The 10919-nt window shown below is 28.1% G+C and overlaps 3 protein-coding genes across 3 annotated transcripts; 2 read left to right on the plus strand and 1 right to left on the minus strand.

Annotated features, from left to right (window-relative positions):
* Nucleotides 1–292: 292 nt before the first annotated feature.
* On the plus strand, nt 293–1961 carry LOC119670478 (caspase Dronc). The gene is made up of 2 exons (XM_038080750.1): nt 293–981; nt 1042–1961. The coding sequence occupies exons 1-2, from the start codon at nt 559–561 to the stop codon at nt 1912–1914; spliced, it is 1296 nt and encodes a 431-aa protein (XP_037936678.1). The 5' UTR covers nt 293–558; the 3' UTR covers nt 1915–1961.
* A 1317-nt stretch (nt 1962–3278) lies between these two features.
* Nucleotides 3279–4442, minus strand: LOC119668269. The gene is made up of 2 exons (XM_038077720.1): nt 4053–4442; nt 3279–3991 (listed from the first exon to the last, which is right to left on the minus strand). The coding sequence occupies exons 1-2, from the start codon at nt 4341–4343 to the stop codon at nt 3596–3598; spliced, it is 687 nt and encodes a 228-aa protein (XP_037933648.1). The 5' UTR covers nt 4344–4442; the 3' UTR covers nt 3279–3595.
* A 1617-nt stretch (nt 4443–6059) lies between these two features.
* Nucleotides 6060–8631, plus strand: LOC119680335. Its single transcript, XM_038093103.1, has 2 exons — nt 6060–6480; nt 7901–8631. The coding sequence occupies exons 1-2, from the start codon at nt 6336–6338 to the stop codon at nt 8629–8631; spliced, it is 876 nt and encodes a 291-aa protein (XP_037949031.1). The 5' UTR covers nt 6060–6335.
* Nucleotides 8632–10919: the final 2288 nt, after the last annotated feature.

Below are 10919 nucleotides of genomic sequence, written 5' to 3' on the forward strand. Positions count from 1 at the left end.
CAAAACAAAATCTTTCTGAAGAAAATCTTTCTGAATAAAACTTATAGTAGGAAACTTTTAATATTCTACAAGATAATTTGCATATAATTTGTTTTTTATGACTATAATGTTATTTATGAATTTAATAAGTTCTAAAATCAAGTGATAAGTATACATCACCAAGATATGTAGTCTATTATTACTTAACGTTATAAGAAACCGGTTCTCAACACTGTCGGAATTTTTTTCATAATTCAACACTGATTTTATTTTGTATTGTTTTATTTTTTCCTGAATATTCAGAGCTATTTCATCAGTTGTTGAGAAGAGTTAACTTTTTAAAAAGAAATATTATTTCTATTGTTGTCATACATTGCAAATTGTGATTTATATACATTGGCATGCAGATTAAAGATTATTGTAATTTGCTTTTAAAAAGACAATATTTTATTAATTTATCAAGTTAACATTAAAAATTACAAGAAAAATTTGAACTCAAACAGCATTGAGTCATTGCCACGGTCAACAAATAAAATTTTTTCAACTCAGTTTCATTGTCAGCAACTTCCTTAGTGGGACATGGAAGCTAAGTTACGAGATCATATTAGAAATAATTTAGATGACCTTATATGCAACGTTAAATATGACAAATTTCTGAATGGCTGCCTTCGTACTCCACATTTGCTTACGAATGAAATGCGTTTTAATTTAGAGAACATTCAGGAAAAACTTTCACCTGAAGATTTAGAACTTGAGCGACACAAGCGGCTATGGAAAAAATTAACACAGAGAGGACCGGATGCTTATCAGCAAATTAGAACTGTTCTTAGCCAACTTGGTTTCGATAAAGCCTTACAAATATTAGATGTGAAAAATCCTGAGTATGTGTCCATATCTTCTAATAAACGCAATGGACGGACTGCGGAACGTCCTCCTGTTAGAGAACCATTAGCAAATATTGATGAAAATCAAGTTGATGGCGACGGTAACTGTCATAGTCAAGTACGTATAAAAATTAAACTATTCATAAATAATTACTTAATTAAATAATTTCTATTACAGTCAACTGACGAAGTTACATTAGAAGAATTTAAGAAATGGGAACAAATTGCAGATAAGAAAAAGTATGAAGTCATACTTTCCAAAGAGTTACACGTTGATAATAAAGTTGGAAGTTATTCCATGAAATCGAGATATAATCGTGGTGTTGTTTTCATAGTGAACATCATTGATTTCCCAAACAAAAAGTTACACCGAGACGGAGCTATTGAGGATTCCGTATCTTTACTGCATTTATTTAGAGAATTGGGATTTAAATTATATTCATACAAAAATTTAACACGTACAAATTTCTTCACGCTACTTGCAGAGATTCTTAATTCAGAAAACGCACAAAGAGCAGAATGTTTTGTTTTAGTATTAATGAGCCACGGAAATATGGTTGGAGAGTTTACAGATTATGTGCAATTTCATGATGGTGCCGAAGTTAAAGTACAAAATATTATAGATTGTTTTGAAAACAATCGATGTCGGTCTCTGTTAAATAAACCAAAAATTTTAATATTTCCATTTTGTCGCGGTGAAATATCAGAGAGAGGACATATACGACCAGTTCAGACTGACGGCATTGGTTCTTTTACGTCGCCTTTAAAATCAGATATGATGATTTGTTATGCTTCCTTGCCTGGCTTTACTGCACACCGTGATCTGGATGATGGTGCTTGGTACATACAAACATTTTGTGAGTTAATGGCAAAACACGCGCACGACACAGACTTTGACAGCATACTCAAGTTGATACATAGAGAAGCTGGCGAAAAGCGTTCACATTATGGTGATATGCAAACTGGAAACTATTGCAATTTTGGTTTTAATAAGCAATTATACTTTAATCCAGGCATTTGGGAAGAAAGTAATAACAACGATATTAATTAATATATAGTTTACAATATGTGTATATTCTTTTTCGAATTATATGGTATATATTAAGTTATGTTAAGTTTTACAAATATATTCAAACGCATTTTATATATTAAAGATTGTATAAGATATAAAAAAAATTATATTTTGGTATTGTACATTTACACAAAAAAAATGTATTATTATATACTTTGTATAAATATATAATATTTATATAAAAAAAATATTTAAATCCATTGTTATTTAACTTAATAGTTATTGTGTTCTTATATTAGCCACTAAAATTGATTATAGCTTACTGATTATGGTGGATGAGTCATACTACATTACCATTGTCCAATGAAATCTAATAATAAAGATATTCTCTTGATATTCTAAGTGTACAATAAGTATATTAATAGAAATGAGGATAGAATAAAATGAATGTAATCAGCAATTCAGCAATTTTACACACAGCTAATTTTACATCGTATTTCAGTTTCGCTATTTTTGATATCGCCTGTGTACGTCGCTGTGATCTAAGCTATGTGTTGTTGAAAAACAGTCGAATTAAAGCTTTCATGAAATAAATATTTCACACATTTTAAATTTTATCAAATAACTTATTTCAATTAATTTATTTACTGTTTATATTGTTTTCAAAATATTTTGTTTTCGAATTCAGACTTTGGTCTGGATATGCCAGTTGGTATTTTAAACCTACTTTAAGCTATTTTCATTAAGGTTTACTTTCTTAAAGCTATAAACGGAAATTAATTTAAAGATTTCTTTGTATTAATATCTAACTTTGTATTAATTTCCACACCTTTAGCATGCGTTTGGTTACTTGTTTTTTAAAATGTGCAAGTCCGTAATAAATACAAGTAAATGGTAAATTAAGCAGTATATATTTTTCAACTATTTTGGTAAATAATCCGAAATGTTACTCTTAACATATATTTTAATAAAATATATATTTTAAAATGTTATTAGTGGCAGTTCATCAATTACCTTAGAATAATATTAACTGAAACCGCAAGCAATTGTTTATGTTAACTTTATCTACTTTATTCTACTGTTTTTAATTAGCGATTTAATTTTTGGTAATCTCTTATTATTGAAGCATAGAAGACAATTGCATCTTAAAAATCATCACAATGATGTACTGCATCATTTATGCTATATTTATAAGCGAACAAGTGTTGTATTCAACTTAGCATGCTCAATCAAAGACCACAGTAGCTAAACACTTAATTTTAATCTCAATTTATATTATGTTATAATATTAATATTAAATTACTTGTATTATAAATAATGTGTAATAATAATAAAACACAAATTATTTCGATAAATATTAGCTTTATTGGGTGATTTTTAATAAATAATGTATGCCACTTAAAATGACTTAAAATCAATTTTTAAATTTTGATGCATAAGTAAGCACACAATTTTGTACAGAGAGAATTCGAGCGCAGTGCGATTTCTATATAAATTCTTTTCCATAAAAGATAGTTAAAATATTTTCATAAGACAATTACATAGCGTCAGTTATACACTGTTTCTTGTGGACACAATAAAAACAATTGAAATGTATTTCTATGAGTAGTATGTATTTATGTATTATCTCAAAATTATCTTCACAATAAAATAATGCTCTAATATATTTCTAATTCTATGTACTAAATTGCTTAAACTTTAGACCAGCACTTAAATCTACTTATAGCTCTTCAATTTCGTCATCGGCATCTTGTAGATGTGCTAAAGTTAAAGACCCAGCCGCACGGTGCTGATTTTGAGTATTGTTTGCTTTTCTTTTTTCTTTCTTCTGTCCAATAACATATTCAGGCATCACAACTTTAGAACCTTTTAGTTTCGGTTTATCAATCTCAACATCTGCAACTTCTTGTGACTCAATGGATTTTAATTTTTGACGTATTTTGGCAGATTTCTTGAACTCAATTTTTTTGGATGTGGTATCGTCCTGATCTGTTAATTCATTTGCTTCACGGTGTTCATCGATTTGTTTTAAGAAAGCAAATGCTGCACTAGTATTTGTATTATCTGATATATCCACATCGGCAAGCGAATATTTCTTCCATTTATGTGGGTTTATCTATGTTAATAAAATATTCATAATTAACGTTGATTGCTTAAAAATAATTTTTATATCATACCTGATAATCAGGTGTTTTACGTGGTTTAAGGCAACGTCCAATAGGTTTTTCGGGTCTCTTAAAAATACTTTCTTTTCCTTGCAAATTTTTAAGAGTTTTATTCCTTTCTAGATTTGAAACAGTTTTACCATCACGATAGCATAAATCCGTTTTATTTTCTGTCGTACGTTTTAAATAATTTATTGTGTACTGATTTGCATTTGCTTGATCCAATGCAGTGCCCTTTAATTCCAAGCTTGCATTGTCAAGCGAGGCAAATAATGCATCTCGTTTTGATTGAAAATCTTGCATTTCTTTAAGTTGAAATATATAAATATATATTTTATTTACAAATCAATCAACTTGTTAAACCGTGAATTATAAAACTTTACAAAACATAATAAGACAAATTATATGTCAAAGTGTTATGTCAAGTGTCATGTCAACTTCTTTGAAGTGTGATGCCACCTTTAAAAAACGCATATGTATAAATACTATTTAGCGGGTAAAAACTAAATGTTTTCTACACAAAGCAACTAAATTTCCAAAAATTTGTAAAGAAAATTGATAAAAATGCAATTTATGTACAAAATTTTTAATAAGATAGTACAATGTATTAAATATAAAAAAAAAGTTGAATGGACTTAAATGAAATCTAAAAAAAAGAACTCATAATTATATCGATCCATATTATTTCTATAAAAGCACTAATGGTACACTAATGGGATAGTCGATGCAGTGTGTTTTATACATTTCTTTGAATCAGTTTAAATGACGAGACACAAATTTCATTCTGTTCGAACAAATTTCTATTAATTAAAGTGAAATAGTCATCTGCATCAGTCATAACTATAAATAAGACTGAGAAAAACCTGTTATAGTTAATGTTTTCAGATCTTATATTGTTGAAACACTTAAGTAAGTACTACCAAAAGATCCAATTTAATAAACTATATTCCTTAGCACAGTATATCGATTTAGTTTCTCTCTCCACGTTACTTCATTCGGCACAGACATATTTCATGGTTGCAAACTCTATCAAATCGCATCACAAGTTGTCGCACAATTTCAGCTGTAGTTATTGCAGGGTATAATTAAAATATCAAATATTAAAATGCGCTTCCTGTAACTAAATACCTAAATAATAATTTTTTTTTATTTATTTAATAATAATAGTTATAAGTAAATTAAAAGAGAAGGAATTGTCACTTAACTTCTTTCTTATTTTTTATTATTAGAATATTCGTATGCCTTTTCCAGATGGGTAGTTTCATTAATGATGCCTTTAAAATTATAAAATACTCTAACATTGCAAAGAAAGCTCAGTATTATAACAACTATAATAATTTCGAATATGTAAAGTATTAAAAAGAAGAAAAATAAATCGTTCCAATTTTTTTGAAGATGTTAATAGAGCATTTGTTGAGGATTACAATTAAAAAAGGAAATAAAACTAAAATGTCAATTTTTACAGTTAATGGAAATTACAGTTAATAAAAACTCATGTTCATCAACACTCATATATTTGATTCTTGAAAAGTTAGACGAAACGTTTATTTGAATGCTTAAAATATATAAAAAATATTAAACACAGTAATCAAATAATACTAATCTTAGTTTAATAATCGATTCACACGAGAGTAAATTGTTAAAAATGTTGATTTTGCATTGAAAGCAACAACAATTGAAAGCTAAAATTACAAATATGACAGCTAAACTTACAAACAAAACTCTCTTGTTAATCAAATATAATAAGAATTTTCTGAGGTAGTAAAACGATAATTCTGAATTCAGTATTTTTCCTTTTTTTCTTTTTTAAATCTTTTGACACTAGTTGCAGTAAAATAACAAATCTGTTTGGGCTCAATCTGTAAAACGTTAAACGATTGTAATAATAATAATTTCTTTCTAGTAATAGTAATTTCTTTTAGTGTAAACACTTATTTGCCATAACAACGACGTTTTATTTACAGTAATTCATTATTAAAATTAAATAAATGTCATTTTATTCTGGGTGGCACGGTCATGTTACGCAGATAAATAAATTATCAGATAACAAACGGTAACTACAGTTTTATCGACAATGGTATTGGCTATCGTATTTGTCCTAACGGTAGTCGATTAAACAGTGTGCTTTATCCGTTTCATATCTGCTACGTACTTCATCTGATACATCGGAAAGGTTTTTTTTTACGTAGAAAGTTTTATAACATACAAATTAAGTTTTCAGTGCATAATTAGAAAAATATTCATAAAATTGATGTCAGTAGTTAACGGTAGTTTGAAAAATAATTGTAAATAAAGATGTCGCGGCGATTAGGAGATATTACACTTGTAAAACAAGTAGAAATGTATCCGTGTTTGTGGAATTCTAATTGCAAATCATATTGTAGAGCGGATTTAGTTAGTCGGGCATGGCGAAGAATTGCCGATAAATTAGAAGACAGTGGTAAGTAAAACAATATCTATATTTCTATGCAATGGTGCTTAGAATCGATATGCTATGAACCGATAAAGGGGATCAACATGAGTAAAAAACATATGACAGCATGAGAAGAACACCAAAGAAAGGTATTCTTTGCTGAATACAATTATAAAATTTGTTTAAGGTCCTAATAAATAGTAAATTCTAACACTTTGATAATAAGATGAAATATGGTATAATCTAATTAATTTAGTAAATATTGCTATTTATTTATTAAATAATTATTAATATACACAATAGTTCTTCATGTGCAATATTTTATAATTTTATTAACTTTTTCTACTACTTTTAGAGATATTACTTGTAGATTGAAGTAAATGTTCTCCATTTTTCATATTAGCAGATTCTTTCAACATATTTAGAACTTCTGACATTTTACTCTTAGGACTGATATTAGGTCTTTATATAACCGATAAACTTTAATCATCGTTAAAGTGAATGATAAACCGTGATGGCTAAATTTAAATCAGAAAAATCTCTGGTTAGCTTCATTTACCAAAGATTTTACTAACTAATTTCTTTAGTCAAGCAATAGTTTTATGTATTTAAGCAATAGTTTGCTACATTTTAAAATTGTTTCTTTAATATTGCATTACGTAGTTATATTTTGAAAATAAAATACTCAAGAGTCATTTCTAAATCCAAAAGAAAACTTTCGCTTTTTGAATAAAACAGTAATATAAATATTTGCATATTGTTATACAATACGAGATAAAAGAGCTGTTCCACGAGCTACTCGTAGTAACTTTGAGCAACATTGTGTATGCACAAGCGCGTTCCACCAGCAAATTTTCGAGTAAATGAGACCATCTGAGAGAACGTAACATCCCTGTCGAAATTTGAAAATGCTACAAAGATTTTACTCGTACATTTTATTTTGAGTAAAATTTGTATTGATGTCTGAATCAACTGTTTTAATTTGAACTTAAATTTTTGTATTGCTTATTTTTGTATAACTTTATATCATCATATTCGTACAGAGATATGATAATAGTATAGTTTATACTCGTAATATATTAAAATTTTTGGATAGTTTAGAATATGTTTTGAGCTTCATTACCAATAATATATTGTAACGGCTCTAGGTTATCTCTAGGCAATAAGATCTTCAATGTCAATTATAGCGAACGTACCAGTTGTAAAGCCGTAATCATAAATAAGGCTGAGAAAAATCATTTGTAGTTAATGTTTCTGGACCCTGTATTCTTAAATCACTTAATATGAACAGTACCAAGAGAACTGATACAATAAACAATATATCATCATAGTTCGGTATATTATTTATTAATTTCCTCCCTCCAATTTCCTTCTGTATAAGTAAATAAACACAAAGTTAACTCCTCATAAAATTTTGTCGTTTTATTTCTTCATTTTTCCATTTCAGTGGATAATTGCCGTGAGCGTTGGAAGCATATTCGTACAGCTTATCGCAGATCATTACAACCATCTAAATCTGGCTTCCGAAGATTAAAGAAACCTTACTTTTTAACAAACCATATTTCTTTTCTTTTTCCATTCTTGAAAAGAATGTCAAAATCTGGAAATATTCTTTTAAAACCTGCGATTGATGAAGAAAATGGTGATGATACTGAAGCTGAAGTTACACAATACTCTAATATCGTACAGGAACATGATGAGACCAATGATAATTATATTACGAGCGAAACACAGCATAATGACAACTACAATAATTTCGAAAATATAATGGTTTCCATCCCCAAAAAGCACAAGAGGGAAACTAATTTTTCAGAAGATGATAGAGCATTTAAAGATAGAGATGTTGAGATAGAGCAAACATTTCTCAATGAGATTGCATTTAAAAAAGAAAATGAAGTTATAAAAGAAGAGGATAGTGATTCTTTATTTTTTAGATCCTTACTCATTGACTTTAAAAAACTTGATGAAAGACGTAAAAGAAAAATGAAATCTCAATTTTTACAAATAATTAATGAGCAGTTAGAGGTTACTGAAATGGAAGCATCTGGCAGAATGAATTTATGCTGCTCATCAACACCCACACAAAATACTCCTTATGAACCAAATAAGATTGAAGAGCCCCTTATTACGGATACACTTAAAGAAGAGTATGTGGTCTCTCCAGAAAGTGACAAATAATATTTTTTAATTTATATTATTATAAGAATAAAGTAAAGTAAGAAATAATGTTTCATTATGTCCACAATAATCATGTACTACTAATGTCACTATAATAGGCAGTTTCTCCGGTGGAGATATGGCAAGTCTTAAGTCACCATTCTTCTCATAATCTTTTAATAGTAGTTGCAAAAAAGTGAAAAAGGGATGGACATCTTTTGGGAAACTCTAGAAACTTATATTCTTGTTTTAAGAATTCACGGAAGACTACTGTTGAACTGTGTTGGATATTTCCAACGTTATACGACCGCTAGTGTACACGGTATTTTAAACTTTTTGTAAATTAATAATTGTACCAAATAATTGTTGATGTACTTCAATATTGACTAGCCACCTATTTTTTAAAATCTTTCTGCTTAAAGTATAAGGTCTGGTAAGTAGAGACATCAAGAAAAACAAAGAAATATAGTTCACATACATAAAAAAATTCAAGACAAGAATCGGGAAAAAATACAAAGTTGGATATGCGAGCCTTTTTAGGTATTTTTCCATTTTATTCAGCAGGAATTACTTCTATTTTAGGAGCTGTAAATTTTATTTCAACTGTTATTAATATACGAACTTCTGGAATTACTTTTGATCGAGTACCTTTATTTATGACATCATCTGTAATTACAGCATTATTAATTACTAAGTTCCTCAAGCAATTTTTTAATCAGAGAAATCAAAAACTAAAATTTGTTTGTCAATTGTTGTTGTTTTCAATGCAAAATTAAAATTCTTGACAGCTTAAATTATAAACAAAACTCTCGTGTGAACCAAGTATCAGTTTCCGTTTTTTATCTTCTTTGATAATACTGATCTGCTTAATGACTTAAGATACCATATGTTTCAATTCGTGGTCCGATATCTGAGCAATATGACTCATTGCTTTACTGAAATCTAGCTCTACACCTATGGTTACAGTAACTCTATTTATAAAGTTTACTATCAATACTACTGATTTTTGCTTTAATTACTGGAGTTTAGTTTAAGCATTTGGACATTTTTAACTACTGCATTTTTAAGAGGCAGTTTTTCACTTACCGAGAAATGAATTTATTGTATATTAGTTTTGGATAAGTATACTATGCAATTTTAGTACATATAACTACATTTTTATTACGTTTATTTTCTCTAATGAACTTAATTCCGAAATTCCACAAGAAAGAGTAACAAAATCGTGCAACACATAATGCAAATACAATAGAATAGTATTTAAATTTAACAATTAAAAATAAAAATATAATTAATTAATTTAATTATACGACAGCTGGTTTATGATTTCGTTTTACAATACAACAAGTGAATTTGCTAATGAACTTTCACAGCAAATTAACAAAACTCCAAATTCCAAGATACGAGTCCAGTATGCCATTAGGTCAGTTGGCTAATGAACAGTGACTCTGAGTTTCAAATTTGGCAGGGTACGTGTTCGATTCCTGTTGCTTGCAGTTTCAAAAAATTATTTATAAATAATTAAATATAAGAAATAATTTCAAAACCATTAATGATGGGTACTTGACAATACTCGAAACAGCTGTATGGTCCTCAAAAAGTTTAATTAAAAAATAAAATTTTATTGTTTTAATTTACTACTGTTCAAAATATTCTCTATTGAAAACAATAGTTTATATTAAGAATTTAGTTTCTTTCGTCAAAACCAACGCTAAAAATTGGCTTAATTCCTCATAGAGTTTTTTGGGACAAAAAAGTCAAAAGTTTATTTAAAATATATATAATGTGCAAATATATTGAATGTAATATTTTTTGTCAATAAAAAAATAATTCAATTAATAATTATATACAATATGTTGTGTGAAATATATATTATAATTTATTTGTCAAACTTTGTTTTTATACTGTGGCATCACTTAGTGTAAACTCTACAACAAATTGATACATTAAAAATATCGAAAATAATTCACCTATTGCAATTGAACCTATTCTGCTCGCCTGGTGCTGAATTGTGTAGTCTTGATTTTTGCGGATTAGGAAATTGTGTGGTCTGTCCGTCCTATCTAATGTCAGCCTAATTTATGACTGACGGTGGGTCCATCCATATTTTAAAATAATTTTTATTTATTTCAAGTAAAGAAATTACTATAGCGGTTCCCTTGAAATTGTACTCATGTGTATCTCACACAAAAGAAAGTTAACATTGCTCACATTGTACAGTATTGTATAAAAAGTTTTTTCTAAACCAGTTTACTTATTTATCGAACTTTTATTAAATTATACGTTCGTAAGTCCCATTACGGTTTAGATTT

The sequence above is a fragment of the Teleopsis dalmanni genome, chromosome 1, assembly GCF_002237135.1.
Source record: "Teleopsis dalmanni isolate 2A chromosome 1, ASM223713v2, whole genome shotgun sequence".
Taxonomy (NCBI): Eukaryota; Metazoa; Arthropoda; class Insecta; order Diptera; family Diopsidae; genus Teleopsis; species Teleopsis dalmanni.